At 39.3% G+C, this 23,065-nt stretch overlaps 2 protein-coding genes across 2 annotated transcripts; both read right to left on the minus strand.

The window, feature by feature from the left end:
* Nucleotides 1-335: 335 nt before the first annotated feature.
* QPT (quinolinate phoshoribosyltransferase) lies at nt 336-4,297 on the minus strand. Its single transcript, XM_087333642.1, has 10 exons — nt 4,144-4,297; nt 3,883-4,019; nt 3,228-3,361; nt 2,578-2,641; nt 2,417-2,499; nt 1,812-1,895; nt 1,562-1,714; nt 1,298-1,474; nt 822-889; nt 336-743 (listed from the first exon to the last, which is right to left on the minus strand). The coding sequence occupies exons 1-10, from the start codon at nt 4,215-4,217 to the stop codon at nt 644-646; spliced, it is 1,074 nt and encodes a 357-aa protein (XP_087189768.1). The 5' UTR covers nt 4,218-4,297; the 3' UTR covers nt 336-643.
* A 2,857-nt stretch (nt 4,298-7,154) lies between these two features.
* Nucleotides 7,155-12,192, minus strand: LOC147853269 (uncharacterized). The gene is made up of 13 exons (XM_087333505.1): nt 12,098-12,192; nt 11,795-11,864; nt 11,210-11,297; nt 10,976-11,113; nt 10,590-10,670; nt 9,488-9,543; nt 9,024-9,169; nt 8,445-8,593; nt 8,212-8,307; nt 7,901-8,044; nt 7,681-7,821; nt 7,499-7,573; nt 7,155-7,366 (listed from the first exon to the last, which is right to left on the minus strand). The coding sequence occupies exons 1-13, from the start codon at nt 12,162-12,164 to the stop codon at nt 7,232-7,234; spliced, it is 1,386 nt and encodes a 461-aa protein (XP_087189631.1). The 5' UTR covers nt 12,165-12,192; the 3' UTR covers nt 7,155-7,231.
* Between the last annotated feature and the right edge of the window lie 10,873 nt (nt 12,193-23,065).

A 23,065-nucleotide genomic window follows, 5' to 3' on the forward strand; every position in this document is an offset into this window, starting at 1 on the left:
TACTTCAAAAAAGAGGGCATGGAGGTAGCCCCCCAAACCATCAATGCGTAATGGTGTTGACTGAATATTGATGATAAAGCTAATAGGTAGCGAAAATGCATTTGATGAGGAGCTTGAACCAGTGAAAGCACATAAATAACTTGCTTGAACTTCGACGAATCACTGGAAGCATTGCCTTTCTACCTGCTTCAAAAAAGATGGCAATGGAGATTTCTTAAGGTTTAACTTGCAACTTTCATGACACAACATGTTGCAGCTTCCTCTACAGTAGGAATGCAGACCACTCTTTTACTTTGCATTATAATCACTAATTGTATTGCTTGTAGTACAAATACTGATCTCTATAACACTTTTGATAGTAGTATATATTCAAAAAAATTGAACTAAACACTTGTCAAGTTACCAAATCTACGCTTTGTTACAGATGCTCTGAGCCTGTATATAATTTCTTATTACACAGATTATATCCAGACTCCATGGTGAACACTGGAATGAAGTGAATAATCAAATGTACAAACAGATTGGTTCCATTATATATAGGAGAGAATTTATTCCATTATATGTAGGAGAAGATTTATTCCCCATAGAGATGACTTCAAGAACAAATTGCACAACGAACTTCACATCTCCTTTAAGCATCATATTACATCACTCTTTTTGTAAACCTGCCCACTGCTAAAGCTAATTCCGTGTCAATGTTTAATGATATATCAAGAGCTTTCACAGAATGTGTCAACGCACCACTGAAAGCGAAAACTGAAAATTAGATATTTGAAAACAAATTGCATTCCAGATTGAAGTAAAAAAAACAAATGAATTACCTTGAAATGAAGGTGACACCTGTTGCTCCAATTTTTCCAACAGTCTCTAATGTTACATTCCCAGAAGCCTGAACGTTTTCCAACACATGATACAAAGAGTTAGATATATACGTCTCGATGAGCAAATAGTTTCTTCACTACCAGTTACTTAAATAATTGCCAGTGTAGGCTATTGCATCCCGTTTTATTTCATGTTTTCATTCCAGGTGAAATGTGCTATATGTATGCTGCTACACTCTATAAGATATTCATGCAATGTGGATCACTTCCTAATGTTTTCCAAGAACTCTGCACTTTCCAAGCAAACCAAACATTGATACCAATGTAGTTCAGTTTAAGCAAGGATGCGAACTCTCTTTAGCTATATTCATGACTACCTAACTCCATTGAGATATTGGGTTGACAAGTATTAAGCCTTAAGGAGGTGATCATGCCTACATTAGATGAATTGCACACATATGAAGTGAACCCAATACCTCTGTTTCAACTTGCCCATCAACAAGTTTGACTGCTTGCTTCAGCATTGACACGTCAACATCACCACCAGGGAGTGGCACCACCATATTATCCAACATAATACGGGTTACATGGCCTATCCCTTTGCCTCTATGAGCCAAAACCTCTTTGACTTCATCCAAGGTTCTTGTCTCTATCTGCAATAGGTTCCATAATTGAGTCCTCCAGAAAATAATAGAGCAACAAAGAGACCCTTTCAAAAACGACACGTGATTATTACAAACCTCCACACCAACATCCAAATTGTTATCACTTAAATACTGTGCAACAGCATCAAGAGCTTTTGCTACACCCCCAGCAACTGCAATGTGGTTGTCTTTAACCAGAACCATATCAAATAGACCAAGGCGATGATTTTCACCACCTCCAATCAAGACCTAAATTTAACAAACACATAACCACTTCAATATTTTAACACAAAAGGCATCCATAGATTCTCAGACATTAAGAATAGAGATGATTAATGGTGCTCACTGCCCATTTATCGATCAAACGGAGGCCTGGAACTGTTTTCCGTGTCTCCAGAATCCGTGCTGGCTTTGCAGCTTCAGCCATTGCCTACAAACATGTGAAGGAGACATACAAAATAAATATTGTTACAAAACTGAAACAGCTGAGTTCTCTGCTTCAGCTATGCACTTCTAACTGTACAAGGAAACAAGAAAAACATGGATTAAAAATCCCAGAAAGTGGTCACGAACCTTCAGTTCTTGCTACCTAAAAGTAGTTGAACAAGGGTGCACTGGATGTAGCTATGCTCAATTGTAAGGATGATTTAGTGTATAGACAGTATACTCAATCAAATATATATAGCTTAGAATGTCTTCATACAGAAATGAATTATGCAGATAAGATCAGAATGATCAGGAAAAATTAAATATCATCAAGTTGAGTGTGGAGATGGCTTGGATAAATCCTCTAAATGGCACTCGGTAGAAAGATATCTATCAGTCCCACTTCTTACACCTATTACCAGAAGGTTTTATTATCACAGCTATAATTGTTTGTTAGGTCTCATGAACCATTATGGTTGTTTCAGACACAACTGCACATTTGCATTCTGTAAAATGGTTCCATACCTTGGTCAATGTTGCAATCCCACTCATTCTCTGCATGAAGTTCAAAACAACTCTTTCTGCCAGTAAAATACTCCTTGCATTGCCTATAATCAAGGCCAATAGTGCATGTGAATTTGAGAAAATTTCAAACAAAGAAACATATTACAATAAAGACAACATACCAGAAACAGTGCCAAACTGCAATCCCTTTGTCACTCTTTCTCCATCTTGAATGGTCCATTTCACCTGTTGTAAGTGATTGAATCAGATGTTGTCAATGAATAACAAATTACAAAATCAGCGCCGAGAACAAATTAAAATCCCTCCACAAATGGAACAAACATTCCCCAGATTCATAATGTGCATAAATGATAACATATTAGTCAGATGAAGCAAGAAGTACATTGATATATGAGGGATGTGAGTTATTTATTCATCTGCATTTGATTATTATATTTCCATATTAATAAACAAATAAATATTTCTGAGACTCAAGAAATCATTACCATTACCTATAATGGCCGATTTCTATATAAAGAACCATTTGTATAATGGACCAATGAAACAGTTGTTCTTATTCAAACCTTGGGGTTGAAATATGAGGGATGTGAGTTATTTATTCATCTGCATTTGATTATTATATTTCCATATTAATAAACAAATAAATATTTCTGAGACTCAAGAAATCATTACCATTACCTATAATGGCCCATTTCTATATAAAGAACCATTTGTATAATGGACCAATGAAACAGTTGTTCTTATTCAAATCATGTACCCGATGAAAAACAACAATTCACTGCAGCACAAAGCAACTAAAATATATACAAACCGTCAAAGAAGGATCGACTTCCTGGAAGACTAGGCTTGCCATAGCAATACCAGCTAGTATTCCAGTATCCTTTGCCAAGAATTGCGCCTCGGCTTGTATTTCAGGTGGAATTGTTGCCAAACATGTGATGTCCCCTGCAGAAAAGTGTCAATCCAGCATTGATTGTTGAGTCATATCTATGCAAATCCTATGGACATCTACACTACATGTGCAGCAAAATGGGAATATTTTCTGGGTTTTTATGCATCGATGCTAAACATAATGGAGTAGCTGACCAATAGGTGATATCCTGTGCACAAAAGAGTCAATGCAGCAGAGTTCTTTGCAAGAAATTAATGGAAATTTTAGTAAGCTTTGCATTCCATGACATCCATGCTACAACATAGGCATAGGTTTCTGGTAGTTTATGCATAAAATGTAAACTTGTCGGAATAATTGCCAGCTGATTGCATAATTAAGGTAGCTTTGTACTCCCGCAACATATATCATACGCTGCAATGAATAAATTGTATGGTAATAGTAATTCATATGTATATTCACACATACATATGTATACCTACACATATACATATAGATAAATAGATATACAGACTAATATATACATACATATATATATATATATGGTTATATAGATATTAACACGGATTATGCGTACCTATTCCTCCTGTATCTTCGCGGAGGGATTCCTTGATTATGGCCTTGAGGTCATAAGTGGGATGAACGGGTGGAGGTATAGGAAAACTCAGTTTTTCAGCTATAGCTCCTGCTCTGATGATGCTTATAGCAGGGACTCTACAGAAAACGGGAAGAAAGTGAAAAAACCCATCATTGATCAACCTTTGCAAATTAAAGAAGAAAGGATGGAAGGCAGGAAGAGAAAACAGGAATTGCATTGATGGGCTATTTATTTACTTACCTCTGAATCTTGTGGGTGGATGAAGGAAAAGAGGGGAAGCTCGACCAAGCGGGAATGGATTGAAGACGAAGCATTATGAGAGGTCCAGAAAGAGAGACAGGAAGAGACCCCTCTGTTTCTTCTTCTTCTTCCTCTGTTTTCCTCTGTTTCTTTCTTCATTCAATCTAGCCATTCATTTCATATTCTTTCCTTGTTTGGAAACTCTTGACACAAAGGGAAAGCTTAGTCTCCCAAATTTAGCCCTGCCGTCTTTCTCCTTCTAAACTGACCAAATCATATGATAGTGCCCTAGTGTGTGTGTGTGTGTGTTGGGGAGAGATCGGTTCGGTTCGGTTTGAGATTGTCAAAACCGAACCGTTTAAAACTTTTGAAACTTGTACCGAACCACGAAACTGTTTTAACCAAACCGTTTAAAAAAATAATCAAAACCATTAAAGCATTAGAACCTCGGCTTTCAACTTATGTCAAAATTCAATTTTTAATTTTTAATTTATTTTCATTATTTTTAATTTTTAATTTTTTAAAAATTTAAAGATTTTCCTAAAATGTGAGAATTAGGCTTCAAAAATGAAAAGATTGAAATTTTTAAAAATTAAAAAAATTAAAAAAACCATTAAACCGTTTTAACTGTGGTTTCTAACCGTTGAACCAAACCAAACCAAACCGTTCACCCCCAAACGGAAATGAACCGTTTAAGCCGTTAAGCCGTAGTTTCACGGTTCGGTTCAGTTCAAACTAAACCATTGCCAACTATTAGCAACACTCGCAATGTAGTTATGTCCTCCTTAACACCAAAAGGAAAGGCTACTTTGATACACGGTGCAGCTATTTTTCTTGTTTAACTACCAGAAGAAGAAGAATGGATGAATGGATGAATGAATGAATGAGGAGTTTGAGAGAAGTGAATTCATTAGATTTCCTACCTCATTACAACTTGGGTGCATTAACCCTCGTCCCATTTCATCCTTATAGGGGGGGACATAACTACTTTTCTTTTCTACGTTTTACAAACTTTGTCCCTTCAATTCATGTCAAGTAAAGCATTAATATTGAAACATATACTGAATACTTGACACCATGCTCCCCCATTCTCCGTTCTATCAACATTACATACCTTCAATGTGATGTGCTACTTTGCATCTCATTCAAATATTATATTACCTCTTTCTTGAATTCCAAATGGGTAATCGAAACTTTTGCTCTCCATGCATACTATATAAATGTGGATTTTTTTAATTCAAGAATCGGTTTTCCAACACTTCGTGCAATTTCTTGTGGCTTGATCTCTCATACAAGGATTTCAAAGCATTCTCTACTTAATGTCATATCTATAACTATGATTATCTCTACCCATGTTCACATCTTTATAACATTGTCATGTTTGTTTATCTTGGATAAGGTTTAATACAAACATGTGCTCCATGCTTTTCGTACCAATTGCAACGAAAAGAGGCTTAAACAAATGTAAATATAGTCAGCCACCCTCACAATTAGAGAGTAGCTCTATAGATTTTTACGCAATGTAAATAGCCAAGAATTAAATTTCTTGCAAGGGGAATGTTTTTCCATGGATGTATTAAAGGAAACTAGAATGGAAGGTTATTTAAGAACAGAAAAAATTCATAGAGAACCCAAAAAATAAGTAACATTCAACATCTCATTCATATGGAGAACCCAATGACATATTTTGATGAGGGCATTTTGCTCATGTGGAATACATGTACTTCAAATTTGTAAGTTACAAGTCCCTTCCCGCATTTGTTGTTTCTTCAAAATGCAAAACCCAATTGAATGTCTTTACATAACATTATTCGGTGTACACATGCATAAATCATTCTTCGTATGCATGCACATGAAACATGTGAATGTAGATGTTCATACATATGAAACACTCTGAATAAATCGCTCCCAAGTGTTTGTTCGTACTTGTATTTGCTCATTCTACGCAACTGCAAATTTGTACATAGATCTGCAACAATTTGGGTGCCTTGACAAGTGAATATACCACATCTGAGTTTGCAACATTGCTTTTCACTTGAAGACATGTTTAGGAATCGTTCAATCGTCATCAAGTCCAATTACGCTTGCACATCTATGTATACAAAATATACTTCTTCAGACTGTTTATGCTGAACCTACACAATACCAACTCCCAAATAAGCATGTACATCACTAGAAAATACTATTAGTACCTACATAGTAGTATATACCACATCAACAAATACATTGCTTCATATCCTATATCGATAGACATTGATACAATCTACAAAACACTAACATCTACCTGCAAACACTACATCACGAAATCATAAAATTGTTCGATTTCCCCACATCTGGCATTGTCTTTTGCTAGTGCATGACTCTAGTGTTGCCAAACCTTCTGGAAGTTCATCATTTTCCTTGTACCACTCACTATAGATTCCATTGTACAAACATGTTTTCAGCACTCATAACTGAGCATGCTATCTCTGGTGTTACTATACCTTCTTCAAATTTCAAAAGCCCTGGAAATTTATCAATTCCTTGTGCTGCTACTATAGATTACATTGTACAAAGGTGAACCCAAAGTCTATATATAGCTATGCAATGAATCATATTTGTTCACCATCATATACCTGAAAAGGATAACAGGAAGCAAGAAACTCCATGACTTGTTCAAATTCTTATAGTAAGGAGAAGGTCAAACCAAACTTGATACTAGCTTTTGCCCGTGTCAGCTAAATCTTGCGTAACAACCTCTAAGACCACACACACCCTCTAATCAAACTTATGACAAAAAATGGATGTGCCCCATGAAGACTTTAAAGAGAGGAAAAGGTGGGTCAGTTCCCATAATACTTATAACAATCTATGAATAACATGAACTTTGTCAGTAAACACTTTTCTGTCCCCATATACATACATACATACACACATGGTAACAGTGTGTGCCCATATATCTATGCTACCCATAGCCCTAATGATACAGCCATGATATAACATTACAATAAGAAAAACAAATAACTTAATTGTTCATTTTTATATTACTAAGATGAGAGAATAGAAAGATGTTATTTTATTAGTAAAGATGATATCCAAAATTTGTACCTCACTCATGAAATGTTGAAGTTAAAGCTAATGCATTCTCCGTTCTGGACTTTTTCATATTCATAATTTCATGGACAATAAAGGATAATACTTCCTTTGCCTTCTCCGTTTGGTTACTACAATGCATGCTTATCTCCTGGTTCATAATTAGAATTAATCAGCAGAATCTTGCTGTTGAATTAGTAGAAAAGAATTCTAGCACTTTAAAATATTGAATGTTCATCCTTGAATATGCATTCCTTTCAGTGTACCAGAAGTTGAAACATACCTGAACTTTGATGCCCAGAATAGAAGCACTCTCTAGAATGTAGAAAGGAATGTCCTCGGGATTGGTACCTTTACACTGTCATAACATGATATAAATATTTATGATAAACATTTCAACATTAATGGAGCTCGTTGATGGAAGCATGACAATACACAACCAAAAAGCTAAAGACAGAAAAATACTCTGTTTGTAAGTCTTGCAAGATGTACAAAGGGAGAGGCAAAACAGTCATCAAGGTCAAAAAGATCAAGAGAAGGAGCAGGGGGTTCTCTCAAAGAAGGCGGAAAGACTGCTGGTAGAAGTGGTGGTGTTGGCGTCTCAAACTGCACACAACTGCATAAGCCTCAGAAAATATGAATGGAAAAAGATGCAACAATTTTTTTTTAAAGTGTTTGTACTTGCCCCGGGAGCTATTAAGGTTAATGGGCCTGGCTTTACACCAAGTTGCTTGTAAAGCTTTACCACCTCAGGAATCAAGTTTGTATGATAGGAAAATAACCTATCATCGGCAAGCCTGGTAAAGTCACGTGGTAGCTCATCAGCTTCCTACGAAAACATAGAATTTTCTTGTCAACATGTTCCATTTCAATAGACATGGATCAAGAGGTAGTCTTTAATATTGCCATATGGTCTCTGTTTTACTACTGTTTTTAACCCATCCTGGTTTTGGTTTTTTCCAGATAAAATTGTAGAGTTTAGAGAATATAGTTCACCTGAAGGCAGCACCGGAACCGGTTTGCTAATGCTGCAACATCAGAGACAAAATTCAATTCAGGGGACTCTAGCTCTTCCATGTTGACCTTTTCTATCTGAAAAAGCACCTCAATTGTTTCTTAAAGAAAAACTTAACCAAGCGGAAATTTCATCACCACATTAACATTATTTTGCAATAGTATTATTCCATGACATATCACAGGATAACATAATTAGAAAAACCAAGAGGAACCTTTATGGGTATCCTTCCTAGAAGCCACAACATAAGAAAGTCAAACAGCTTGGCATTGTTCTCCTTGTCAATCCATGAGTCCTCAAACATTCCAACACTTCCACAAACAGAAACTTTACCAGATCCTTTGTCTCCTTGCCATATTGCACCTGTTTATGTACAGGAAAGCTAGTTGAAGTTGGAAAGTATCACCTTATGTCACACAGACTGTAATGTATTTTTTTTATTTGAAAAGGAGCAAGCTCTTGGATTGAAATATCAACCAGTCTCGCGTTAATGCAATCTTTGCACTGATGGCATTAGAAATCACATTGAATAGGAAGAAATAAGAAAAGGACATTTCCTTATTTCTATCTTTGGCCACCTCAGAGCAGTACTACACTCTGTTATGGAAGCTGAGTGACTTTGGTAATGATCAAAACTACTAGTTTTCATGGTTTATCTAATAAATGACCACAGTAGCGAATATGATATATCTGTGTAACTTGGATAAAGATCGTTTATAGTCAATAATGAGAAACTAACGGGAGCTAAAAGCATGTCAACTGTAAGAGGAATAAGAGTTTGGCAGCATCATACCAACAGGTTGACGAACAGGATGTGCCATCAAACCTGATGACAAAATTGCAACAGCAGGTTTCTTCAGCATCAACGAGGCTCCACAAGGATATACAATGTTAAAATTTTCATCAGAAGATATTTGATTGTTTGATCCAGTTTGTTTCCTATCAACATCACAATCCTCAAACATTAGCAGACATAGATACAGAACTGCAAAACATATACTATCAACAAAGCTATGTGTTAGACTATAAAGATCTTGTCTAACCAGCTATGCATTTGGGATTTGTTCGATTAGGTTGATGGTGAAATTAGAGCCTTTCCTTTAATGTACTAAACGCAAAAATATTAGGATAACTAAATTCCCATATACTTGTTGTATGAATGTCTTATTGCAAGTTGAATCAATAGCCATTACATGCCAAAGTTGTGAATTTCCATTTACATACAAATCAGTCTAATGAATACAAAGGTGTACAAACCTTTGCAAGTGAGGCACATCTTCAGCATGAGAATCCAGTGCACTTACCTTCTCAAACTGTAACAAAATACAATCAAATTATACTGGTATAATTTTGGGTTTGATTCTTATAAGTGAGCACCAAACTATCTGTTTTATATCCACATAGAAATCTCCTCTTCAAAGGAAGTAAATGAAATGATTTACAAAGCCCTCATGAACTTTGAAAACACTATCATTTTTAACTCTACATGTGATTTGAGCGAGAGATGTCAAAACATCTCACACAACTGAAAGTCACGTCATTCAACTCATTTTCATTTAGTAGCCACTAATCCTGTCATTATATTCTACCAAGAGAAAAACAAACGGCAGATGCACACTATACACTTTCATGTTCAGCCATGGTTGCTCCAATCCTAAACAAAATAATTGAAAGACTCATTGACGACATATAACCATGTGAATACGATTCCAATAATGCAGAGCACATGTCTATTCCTCTCTGATAGGTACGTTTGTATGGTGCATTTCATTTCTTATGGTCTCCCTTATATCTTACTTCGAGATACAAACATGTTGATTTTTTTAAGCGGTGGTGATTGAATGTGATTATTTGTTACTCATCCTTTTAGCTTTATCTGAAATTATCCTCATTTTGATTTGTTCATATCATCCCATTGTGATGGCCTAGTTTAAAAGCCCTAATATCAGCCAAAAACATGGCAATGCATGTTGCTGATACACATAAATCTCTCCTAAACTTGAAACACAAAAGTAAAGTGAATACATCAAGATATCAATGCACATTTTAGCTATTCATATGGGAAATACCTCCCTACTCTGCTAATATAGGTGCTAAGCCACCAGCCAACACCAAGCCAGAATCCCTTTATTCTCTCAATATGGTTACATGCTTATCTACATCAGCTACTTTTGCACTTTCTCTAGAAATCTCTAAAATAACTCCCAGCGAGAGTTATGACATGGGCTAGTGTACTGTGCTATTTGAAATTCCCCACTTCCATGCACTTTTACAAAGCACTGAAATTACAACTGACCAAAGAATCTGTGGAATCAAAGAGTAGTATCTTACAAGAACTATGAAAAAACAAGCAACTAACTTGAATCAATTCATCGCATAGGACGCAGTTAGAAAGAAGAACTTCTTTGGGATGAAGATACTGCTTCTGTATTGTGCCAATCTGTACACATGAAACACAAATTACAGCAACATCAAAGAAACCATTATAGTTATCTAACAAGAAAATAACAAAATTAAATAATCGAATAAATATAAGTTTAGGGTGCATATTTTGGATTAATTTTCCTTACTATGTTTGCACATACAATTCTCTGTCAAGTAATATCGGGAAGCATCATTATAACACAATTATGCGTTGTACATGTGTTTTCTCTATTCAAGTAGTATCGGGAAGCATCATTATAACACAATTATGCGTTGTACATGTATTTTCTCTATTCAAGTAATATAGAGTAGAACCATTACAACACAATTAGACTTAATCGTAATCCCATAGTCCTGGAGAAGATCATTTCCATTCGTTCCTTGTTGAATATCTCCACCTTCATTGCTTAAGAAGAACAAGCTTCCCCCTTTACTAATGAAATTCTTGATTGAATCCAACTGTGCTATACCAATTCAAGCACCAAAATGTCATAAAATTCATGGAAATTGGATAAAATAAACTAATACAAGCTATTATTGAGCATGATTTTGAACCTCTGTAGATGTGAGTTTTTGTTGAGGTGACCCAAAAATCAACACATCAACCTTCTCCAAAACAGATACAGAAAGTTCTTCTTTATTCCTGAAATTCAAATGCAGTACTCACTTTTTTTCCATTCTTGCAAAGATCATCATAAATGATCAAGGTAATTTGATTGCGATACATAAAATACTCAGGTAGAGCTGTTCCCATATAGGAAGCAAGATATCAAAGAATGGCGTGAGAGTTCATTGTCTTCACGATCTTTAAAGGTATTCATTCATTAACTAGGCTATGGAGGAGATATTTTTGACCATTAGAGCAAACAGAACACTGTATAAATTTCCCACCATTCTTACAAACAAAAGGATATACTCTCTTACTTTACATTCTTGTAATGAAAACAGTAGATTAACGTTTCTCCCATCCTTGCAGGAAAAACGGTAGATTAACTGTCCTCCCATTCTTGCAAACAAAACATCATGCTACTTTTTATTCTCATTCTTGCGAAACAAAACTCTCTACACTATCTTTTTTCCCATTCTTGCAAGAAATTACAAGGAGGTTTGGAGCGCGCCAGAATGTTCGGATTTACTCACAGAATGACTTGATGACATGCTTTTAGTCTTTTCCCCAAGTTCTTGAATCCTTGCACAGTGCTGTGAGTCTCTGCAAAGACAAAAGAAGAAGAAGATTAGGGTTTTGTTGATTGCTTATCTGTTGTTACTACAGGTCATACAAAAACAAGAATGCAGATGATTGTGCTCATTTTTATGAATGAATGGATGGAGGAATGGATGAAGAATGGATCAATGGATCAATGAATGAAAACTGCAGCAGATTATATAAAACTAGAATGCAAAAACTAGATTGTGATGATGATTGGTGAGGGAAGGATGGACCTTGTTTGGAGCAGTCGAACATGATGGTTGCAGGGGGGTACTCTGCTTCCTCTTCTTGGCAACCCATGTTCTTCTTCTTCTTTCTGGAATGCTCTGTTTTCTGTGCATTCAGGGTGGTCATGGCCAAAGAAGGAAGTGATTTGACACTAAATCAGAACTCATAAAAATAAATAAAAATAAATAAATAAAAACAGAGTTCACATTAACCCCATGCTATCACTAAATCATTTGCCCCATAGAAATCATTTGCCCACGAGAAATCGTTGTCACCGAATTCGGCAATCGCGAAATCATATCGTTGAGAGACAATCGTCAACGAAATCGGCAATCGAGAAATCATATCGTCAACGAAATCGGCATTTAAGAAACCATCATTCGAGAGAAATCGGCAAAGCGAGAGAAATCATCACCAGAGAGAGAGAGAGAGAGAGAGAGAGAGAGAGAGAGATTGTTGTCGCCATTGTCTCGTACCGATCATTGAAGCCAAGACTCAATCATTCGACATCCAAACCGCCTCATATTTTGATGTCTTCTAAGACAAGAACAGGCTGGCAGTACGTGCACGTGCAAGCTTGTTCACCATCTTCACGATCAATCCCCTTCGTTTCCTGCTAATGAAACATTCTTGATTGGTACTTCAAGAAGACTAGAGAAGGTTTTTTCTTTTTTTTATTAGAGATTGATTCTAGCCAACGTAAATGTGCATGTGTGTGCTACTCGGGGGGGTACCCCAAGGGTCTTGGATCAAGGAGGACACGAAACTTGAGAGATACAAAGATTAAGAGGACACAAACATAGGAGAACTCGATCGTAGAAGGGGGACATGACCTTTGTCTTCCACAAGGCACTTGGGAGTGATTAACACATGGGATTAAGCTTAATACACTTGATTAACATAAGTACATGAGATTAAGATTAAAATGTCCTCGTATTAGGAAGTAGATGGCAATCTATACAAGAAATCCCTTTGTTGAGAATCAAACTCAACTTCCTTAGTGTGGGAACACACCTTAGGAATAGCCAAGTGTCTGAACATCCCACCACTTTTTATCATAACTAATGTGTCATAGAAGTTAAGTCCTATGACACATAGTTACTAGGTAGTTAAGTCTCCACCTCCTTCCCGAGAGGTGGTTGTAATGAGAGAATATAGAGAGAAGATGACAACATAAGCATTTTCTCCTCTTCTTTGTAACCGTTTTTTTGTTGTTCATTCTTGTTAACATACTTTTCTTGTTTTTTATCTATCGGTCTCTCTCTATATATATATATATGTATATATATATATATATATATGTATATCATACACACACACACACATACTCTTTCCATTGTACAAAATCACACCTGATTCTTACATGGTATCAAAGCGATTGGTAGATTAATCCAAGCCCATGCGTGTGTGTTGTGTATACGCCGACGTTCACGAAGAACCAACAATCGTTGTAGTACCAACCCTACACAGTTCGTATCATAAAGAAGAAGACGAAAACTTGTTTCAACCAAGTCGACCATCATGAATAATCAGATGGGCAGTTCTCTCCTCAGTGAAAAGCTTGACAGAAATAACTTTGCATCTTGGGAATACAAGGTGCAGCAATACCTTGTTGGCCAAGGTTATTGAAGTTATATTGAGGAGCACAAGAAACACAACCCAACCCAACACACACCAACTACCCAACATGGGAGCAAGCGGCATGCCGTTTGTTGTACTACCTTGCATCATGCGTTCATGATCACATGCTCGGCTACATCTGAGAAGCCAAAACACCAAAGGAGGCATGGGGAAACCTCAAAAAGATCTTCGCAGCCAACACGACTACACAAAAACTTCAACTCTGTCAAGAGTTGAATAGCATTCAACAGAGGGATATGTCGATCGGAAACCACACCTTGAAGATCAAGGAGATGTGTGATTCCCTTGGGTTGATCAATGTTAACATTGACGACAATGAGATGGTGTTGATATGTCTCCGAGGACTCTCACCTAGGTTCAACGCAATAAGGATGGCCTTCCTCGCATACATCTTCTTGAGCATTCTATTTTCCAATCTATATTGTGTCTCTCTCCTCTCCTCTTCTCAAACACACACACACACACTACACACATCTCTAACTTATTCTGCTGCACAGAATCACCATCAATTCTTTACAGTGGCAAATTCGGCCACTATGAGGTAGAGTGTCAAAAGAAGAAAAGTGAGTCGGCTTTCACAAGCTAACAACTTACTAACTACGGCAGAATGTTCATGATGTGGCATAGAGTGAATTCTATGACGGCCTCCAACCTAACCAATACGTCCAACTCAGAAGACGTATTTTTTGTTGACTTTGGCGCCTCAAACCATATGACATCTCACCAAGAATGGTTTCAAGAACGTCTTGCATGTTCCAACTATAACGAAGAAACCGATCTTGGTCGGCCAAATCGTGGAGTAAGCCATGCAAGTTCATTTCAACCATGGAGGATGCTTTATTGAAAAGGAAGGCCGACTCATCGCTTGTGGTTGAGGGGAAGGCCGAATGTTTATCCTCGAGTCAAACGGGGTAAAATGAGTCATGTTCACAAAGGGCCATAAAGTTGACGCCAACATAGAGTTATGGCACAAAAGGATCGGCCACATCAATCTCGAGAAGCTCAAGGGCATGCAGTCGAACGAAGTCGTCATCGGACTTCCAACCTTTATTTTCTTCCTATTTATTAAATCGAGTACTTTATACATTTTTCACGTAGTGTACAAAATACACAACGACAACGGCCATAAATTGGTACCTTGCTAGAGAGAACACATACCATTTCATGGGATGCCAAGCCTTCATAACCCGAATGCGGGAATATTTTATCCCACCAAATGAAACAACTCATTTGATGGATGAATGGAGTAAATTAAGGCAAGGCGAGGGGAGTTTATCGGCATATGTCGACAACTATAGACAACTCATGCTTCAACTTCCCCATTTTCATGAAGTGACTAAAATTCATGGTTTTTTGTTTGGTTTAAGATCTAAAATCTGTTGAGAAATCGTTCGGTCAAATCACAGTAAGCGAACTGTGTTGAAATACGAATCACACCAGTATGCCAGAGAGAGACAAGATCAACAATAGTGCACAGAGATTTACGTGGAAACCCTAAAACGGGAGAAAACCACAGAGAACAGAACTTCACTATACAATGGATATACAACAGAGGGTATGTTACAGCACTCTTACAAGTGTATCAGCCACGTGGGGCTCTTGGCGTCTGTTGTTACGCACACAGCTATGGCGCCACACTCTCTCTTTGTTTCTCTCTCTCTACTCACTCCTCACGTTCACCCTCTAGCACTACCTCACTCTGTCTCTTCTGTTCTCTCTACCTCACGTTTTGCCCTAAGTGTATTTATACTTATACACTGTATGGACTATTTACAAATGTAGCCTCTGCTACGTCTCATTATTATTATTGCTATAATAATAATAGTCGAACTATCAAACAATTGACTCACTGTTTTCGACTCTTCAACTGTCGGCTTTCCGAACTATCGGATATTCCCTATCTTCGACTGTCGGCACTCCTTGGTCCGATCAGTCAGCTCCTCATAGTCATCGACTGTCAGCAACTTCTGAACAATCGGTTCCTCCTCCCACTAGAGGGACATATTCCCAACAAAATCTAGATGGAGATTGAAAAGAAACAAACGGTGAATTTGGAGATGGTGGTTCAACTGGCTGAATGAATTGGCGATTTTGAAGAACTTCAACAACCTTTTCGAGCCATGAAATCGCCCATCAACTTCCCTATGAGATGCGATTTTAGTAGTCAAGGGCAAAGATTTTTCAACAAATCATCAACTATGTCCAAGGATAATTGGGGGGGGTAACTGTAGTGGAGCACAAAAAATCATGGCATCCACATCAAACAAGGAAAGAATCCCAAATCTCCAAATGTTGGTATAAAAGGCCGACTCCTTCCACTTTGTATCCTTAGTGTGAACACGTCTTCGAATTAGGGCTTCTGTATATATATACGCCCAATTGTAACATTGTGAGTGAGAGAGTTGTACAAAAAAGAAATATAGTTCACCATTAAAGCTAAATCGTGTCTACCTTACCTTCTACCATCTTGCATATCTATTCTTTATCTGTGTTGTTTGCTATACACATTTTCTTGCATGTCCTCACATATCCTTCCACATATCATATTCAACAAGTGGTATCAAAGTGACCTTGTTGTCCGGCAGCAATGAACAACAGAAAACTTGAGAAGAGAAGCTATATGGCTAAGAGAAAAGACTAGGTCAAAAACATCTACTTTTTAGAAAAATGGCGACACAGTTTGGCATGAATGTGGAAATCCAGAAGTTTGACGGAAAGATCTTCACCCTCTGGAAAGAAATGATGCAGGATGTTCTTATCATCCGACGACAAGTTGAAGCCATTCAGCACAACACCAAGCCGGCTTCAATGTCTGCTAAAGAATGGTGATCTATGTACGAGATAACCAGATTGACCATTCAGATGCATCTGGCCGAGAATGTCTATTTCAACATGGAAAAGGAGACGATAGCATTCTCTTTGTGGGAGAAACTACAGGCTGTGTACGAGAAAAAATCCTTCTCATTGAAGCTAATATTGATTCAATAGTTATTCAACATGAAGATGAGAGAGATAGATTCAGCAACCTCCCACATCAACACCTTCAACCGGGTATTGTTTGAGCTCTTCTCCCAAGGGATTAACTTTGAAGAAGTTAAAGCCATTACCCCCCCCTTTCGAGCTTGTCAGTGAGTTGGGAGGTATTCTGCATGACATTCGCCAACAACTGTCCAAAGTTGAATCTGGATGAAACAATCGAACAAGTCCTCACTAAGGACATTCAGTGAAAATCAATGGGACTCACCATCAATGAATTGGCAAAAGCTCACAACTAGACCGAGCCGACCGGAAGAGTCGGCTGAAGTGCCATTCGACCAAGAAGGAGGAACGAAGACCGACAACAGTCAAAGTCGAGGAATAATCGATCAAGTGATTTTTGCACTCATTGCAGAAAGACTGGTCACAAAGTTTCCGACTACTAGTCGATAAAGAGAAAGGGGAATGGTCGGCGATTCAATCGGACACAAGACAATCCTAATGGCACAAGAGACAAGATTCAATCGAACCGTTCTGCTAATGGCAACCAAGTCAATATTGCCGAATCCCAGTCTAGAGAAATCCTCTCCCTAGAGGAATCGTGGACCGGTGAAGTCCTATACATCGCGCAAGACATGCAAACGTGGTTGTTAGATTTTGGTGCCACATTTCACGTGACCCCCAACATCGAATGTTTTTCGGACTATTCAGCTGGAGCTAGCGGCACAGTCTGACTAGGCAACGGGCAGGAGTGTGCAATTGTAGGGATCGGCGAGGTCCCCATCTAATTACTGAATGATAATACTATCATCCTGCACCATAGTACGCAATATTCGTGTTCGTTGGCCCAAACATTCATTTTCATACGTCTGCAAACAAATGTGTATGTTATTAAAACATTCTTGTGTTTTTTTTACACTTTTTTCCTTAACTTTCTTACCCTAAAAAACATTACCTTATAATAAATAATGAATGCAAAACTATGGTATTTACCATACTTCGATGGTGTTTTTCATACACGAATGATAAGAATGTTCGCGAATGCGAATGCACAAATGGTGTGTATGCTTCATACTATGCCTGCACCAAGTACGGCACATACCCAAGCTGAAGAGGAGTCTGGTCTCCATCAGCACGTCAGCCAAAGCCGAGTACTGAACGACTCTCAGTGAGTCGTCATGGATGATCAACTGAGAAAAAATATGAAAATTGGGAGTGGATGCAAGTACAGCAACCTATATCCACTAATGGCGATCAATCCGAAGGGCACAATGAACGTAGTCGAATCGCCAGACTCGAACTTATGGCATGGCCGACTCGTCCATATGTCACAAGTCGGACTAGACCAGCTAATGGCGATCAGCTACATCCCGAAGCTCCAAACAAAGACAGACTTCTATGAGCATTGTCATTACGAAAAACAGACCCGAAGTCCACACTCTCTCCATTACGTGACAATATGATAGCCCCCAGAACTGGTCCACACTGATATATGTGGGCCGATGCCTGAAAGGTCACTAGGAGGCTCCCGGTACTTCGTCACATTTGTGGATGACTATACGTAGAAACTCTGGGCCTACTCCATTAGGTCGAAAGACAAAGCGTTCGAGGTTTTCTCTCGGTGGTTAGCCGAAGTCGAGAACTAATCAAGACACCGAGTGAAGACACTCTGATTCGACAACGGAGGTGAATACACCTCTTGAGCCTTCACACAGTACCTGTTTGACAAAAGGATCCGGCACCAAAAGACCAAGCGCACTATCCAAGAGAGGGTGACGACAATGCTACAACAATCTGGATTAAAGCTAGAATTTTGGGCAAAAGCATTGCAGATGGCAGTATACTTGATAAATTTGTCGCCATTGAGAGCAATACGGCTCAAAGTGCCACGGGCACTATGGTCAGGCAAACAACTGACCTACAACAGGCTCCGAATATTTGGATGTGAAGCATATGCATTCATGCCTAGGGAGAAAAGGACCAAGCTAGCACCCCATGCACTTAAGTGTATATTTCTTGGTTATGGAACCGACAGGGATTTTGGCTATCGGCTATGGGATCTAGAGAACTAGAAATTGATCCGAAGTAGTGACATAGTCTTCAATGAAGACTCAATTCTCTCTGAACGGAACCAACTGAAAAGGGTCAACAAAAAGGTCTCCTTCGACATCGACAAAGATGTCGTAGAAGGACCGACCCACTGGGCCGAATCAAAGATTCCACAAACTGTTGAAATCAACTGAGCTAGCAACCCCCTTGCTTAATCCAAAATGGCAAAAGGTCCCTTAGTCGAAATTGACCTCGATTTGACTAAAAGATTGACAAATGCCAAACCAACAAAGTATGTCGAAGCGGCCACAAAAGGAAAACAAGATAAGATGCCGAAAGGCTAAGCCAAACCGGCCATGGCTTCTACTCCTTTGTCAATCAATCTCAAAAAAGGGGAGAGTGACTTAACATCGCCAAAATCCTATTTAAGGAGCAAGTAATACAAAAAGACTCCTGAAGATGGTTCAACCAACACCGATTGGACACAAGAACCAATCGAAGAACCCGAACCGACAAAACTGGCACCCATGAGATCCGGACAAGTTCGAAGGCGGACATAGTTATATCAACCGAGCCTTGACTATGTCAATTACACGGATGCAAGTGAACCAAGCTCCTATGAGGAGGTTGTAGTCGCACCGGACGCCGACACATGGCTACAAGCCATGAGATCTAAGATGGACTCAATTAAGGAAAATCAGACATGAGAGCTGGTCAAATTACCAACCGGAAGTAAGTTGCTACCATGCAAATGGGTCTACCGATTCAAGTATGTATCCGGTTCGGAACAACCCAAGTACAAAGCTCGGCTCGTCGCCAAAGTTTTCAAACAGGAACATGGGGCCGACTATGACGAGATCTTCTCGTCGGTAGTCAAGATGACCACCTTTCGGCTCCTACTCTGCATCGTGGCAATGAAAGACCTAGAGCTAGACCAACTCAATGTAAAGACGAACTCACGGAGATCTCAACGAAGACATTACATGTCTCAACTAGCAACATGGGAGCAAGGTCACCTCATTTGCAAGCTGAAGAAAAGCCTATAAGGCCTCAAGCAAGCGCCGAGAATGTGGTATCATAAGTTCGATACCTATATCCGGCAACTCGGCTACAACCGGTAGGACTTCGACCCATGCATATATATTCGGCAATTGGCCGATGAATCCCCGATCTACCTGATCCTATATGTCGACAATATGTTGATTGTAGGGAGAAATCAAGCAGAAATCGGAAGACTAAAGCGGAGCCTTCATGACAAATTCGCAATGAAGGAACTTGAACAAGCCCGACATATCTTTGGCATGAGGATCAAGCGAAATTGGATGACGAAGATTCTCCGACTCTCCTAGTCTAATTATATCCGGAAGGTGCTAAAACGGTTTAACATGTAGAACGCAAAGTCGGCACCGACTCCACTTCCAACGTTGACACGACTAACGGATAAGGACTCTCCTTCGACCGACAAGGAGAAAGAGCTCAAGGAAAGATACCCTACACATCGATCGATCGTAGGAAGTATCATGTACGCAATGGTGGTGATTCAAGTTGATCTTGCATATACCATAGGGTTCGTTAGCCAATACATGTCGAACCCAAGGCAAAAGCATAGGGAGGTTGTCAAGCACATCTTCATGTATCTAAGAGGAACCGAAGATGTACAATTGACTTTCGGATCGTGTTGGTGTAATGGTAATGGGGGGACACTCCAACCGTTAGGTTGGAGGTTCGAGTCTCCTTGCACCAACATACATGTGGTACCTAAAAACAAAAGGGCAGTTTGTGCCCGTAAGTGATGATGACGAAGATAGTGGCGACGACGCAGATGGTGACAGTGAAGGGCTGTATAAAACATGACTTCGTGTGAGTTGTAGCCTTCGGGCAAGCCAAAGATAAAAAATACTAAAGTAGTATCTCTAAATGGAAAAAAAAAATTGACTTTCGGATCGGCATATCCGACCGAAGTCGAAGGCTACACTGACTCCAACTATGCTGGCAATCTAGACAATCAGAAGTCGACATCAAGCTACGTATTCATCTATGACAGCGGCGCCATATCATGGAGATCGAAATTGCAAGAATGCACGGCCCTATCAACCATAGAGGCCGAGTACATTGCCGCGTCAAAAGCAGCAAAGGAAGCAATTTGGCTACATTGACTATCTACTGATGTTTTGGCTAAAGCTCCATAGAAGTCGAATGCAACTCGATTAGCAAAATTGAAGAAGCAATTGATAGAGCTTGAGACATTTGGTTTCATCTGCCCGAGCAATTCTCCATATTAGGCACTCGTTATATTTGTTGCAAAAAAGGATGGAAAAATGTGGATGCGCATGGACTATCGAGCACTCAACAAGATAACAATCAAAGGTAAATATCCATCGCCAATCATTGACGACTTACTAGATCAATTGGCAGGGGCACAATGTTTTACTCGCATCGACTTGAGGTCGGGATACCACCAAATCCGAGTTGCTAAAGATGACGTTGAGAAAACAGCTTTTTGGACAAGGTATGGCAGTTATGAATGGTTGGTTATGAGTTTTGGGCTCACTGGTGCACTAGGAACATTTACATGATTGGGCAATGATCTATTTCGTGCCTTTCTTGATGAGTTTGTCATCTTATACATAGATGATTTGCTCATTTATAGCAAAACATTGGAAGAGCACATGGTACATGTTAAGAAGGTGTTACAAATACAACAAGAAAACAAATTGTATGCTAATAACACCGGGTCATTTGAAACAGGTAATATGTCGCATTCTCTTTTTCATATCTTAGTGAGATGTTAAAAAATGCCTTATTTAAGCAGAATTTCAACAAGGCATGACGCATGTGTATGTGGTTTATGAAAACATAGCGAAAAAAAGAACTAACTAATATCACGTCAACAAAATCATCCAACGTATATTCTATCTACCATGTTTTTGTCCAAATCTTAGACAGGGGTGTATTTGTCAACACAAGTATAATAGTAACACGGGTCCTTGTGCATATTCTAAAAAGCATGCCCCATTGAATAAGTGACTTCTTCTAATTATGTGTGTATATTTAAATATAATACATCTTAAAGCAAATTGTGAACCTTGCAATTAAGAGATACTACTATGTCAAGAGAAAATTTCCATTGACACGTGATACATGACACTGTCAATGTATAAATAAACTAGTCTACAATAACATTCTGTCGAAATTCCGTGCTCGGCCACAACCGAGGAACTGGATCGATTCACAGAAAACGGGAAATACAACAATGCACGAAAACAATAGAGAGAAGGGTACACTGGATGTTTTACGTGGAAAACCCTAAATGGGAAAAACCACGGGAGTGCAAGACTCCAACTATCACTATACGCGGGAATGTACAATGGCGAGCTGCAAGGCGACGACCTTGAGCTCACTGTCCTCGCCACAGGCGGCGGTATTACACAGAGGCGTCGACCTCTTCCTTCCTCTTTCTCTCTCACTCTCTCTCGGCTGCTCTCACTTCGCTCCCTCTTAGTGGAAAACAGAAAAATGAGCAACAACATAAACTGTTTGCCCTAAGTCATATTTATACACATATGACTTTCGGGCTATTTACAAATATAGCCTCAAGGGCTCTTGGCAAACATATTCACAAATATGTCCCCGCATCCGGATCTCCCTCCGGGTACATTCGTCATCCGGCTCCGTAACCGGGGTCTTCAGCATCCGGCTCCGTAGCCGGGGTCTTCATCATCCGGCTCCGTAGCCGGGGTCTTCATCATCCGGCACCGTAACCGCAACCGGGCTTGCCGTCATTCATCTCCGGACATCCCATCCGGAGGGACCGAAATCCCAACAAACTCCCCCTTCACTTCGGCATGGGATGTCTCTCCAATCCGACCCTCTTCCGGCACGCTTCCAGCTTGTCGGGTGTGAGCACTTTGGTCAGCATATCTGACCCGTTCTCTTCCGTGTGGATCTTCGTCAGCATGAACTCCTGGTCTTCTATCCTTTCCCGGATCCAGTGATATCTTCGCTGGATGTGCTTCGTCCGGGAGTGATAGGCCGCGTTCTTCGCAAGGTGGATGGCACTCTGACTGTCGCAGTAGAGTCGGTACTCCTCTTGCCGGATACCGAGCTCTCTAATGAAGTCCTTCATCCATATTATTTCCTTGCCGGCTTCAACAGCCGCCATGTACTCCGCCTCCGTGGTTGACAACGCAACCGTCTTCTGCAGCCTCGACTGCCACGAAACAGCTCGCTGTCCTCGCCACAGGCGGCGGAAATACACAGAGGCGTCTACCTCTTCCTCTCTCTCGCGCTCTATCTCTCTCTCTCTC

Source organism: Azolla caroliniana, unplaced genomic scaffold, assembly GCF_043228905.1.
Source record: "Azolla caroliniana isolate FFs.n. ecotype wild unplaced genomic scaffold, voAzoCaro1.0.p SCAF_17, whole genome shotgun sequence".
Classification (NCBI taxonomy): Eukaryota; Viridiplantae; Streptophyta; class Polypodiopsida; order Salviniales; family Salviniaceae; genus Azolla; species Azolla caroliniana.

Coding starts and splice junctions, on each gene's coding strand:
- QPT (XM_087333642.1), bottom strand. CDS start 4,217: ATGCTTCGTCTTCAATCCATTCCCGCTTGGTCGAGCTTCCCCTCTTTT. Junction 2,642..3,227: donor AAGTCGATCCTTCTTTGACG/GTTTGTATATAT, acceptor CACTTACAACAG/GTGAAATGGACCATTCAAGA. Junction 1,715..1,811: donor GTTTGATCGATAAATGGGCA/GTGAGCACCATT, acceptor TGTTAAATTTAG/GTCTTGATTGGAGGTGGTGA.
- LOC147853269 (XM_087333505.1), bottom strand. CDS start 12,164: ATGGGTTGCCAAGAAGAGGAAGCAGAGTACCCCCCTGCAACCATCATG. Junction 10,671..10,975: donor CGATTAAGTCTAATTGTGTT/GTAATGGTTCTA, acceptor TCATGTGTACAG/ATTGGCACAATACAGAAGCA. Junction 9,170..9,487: donor GATGTGCCTCACTTGCAAAG/GTTTGTACACCT, acceptor TGATGTTGATAG/GAAACAAACTGGATCAAACA.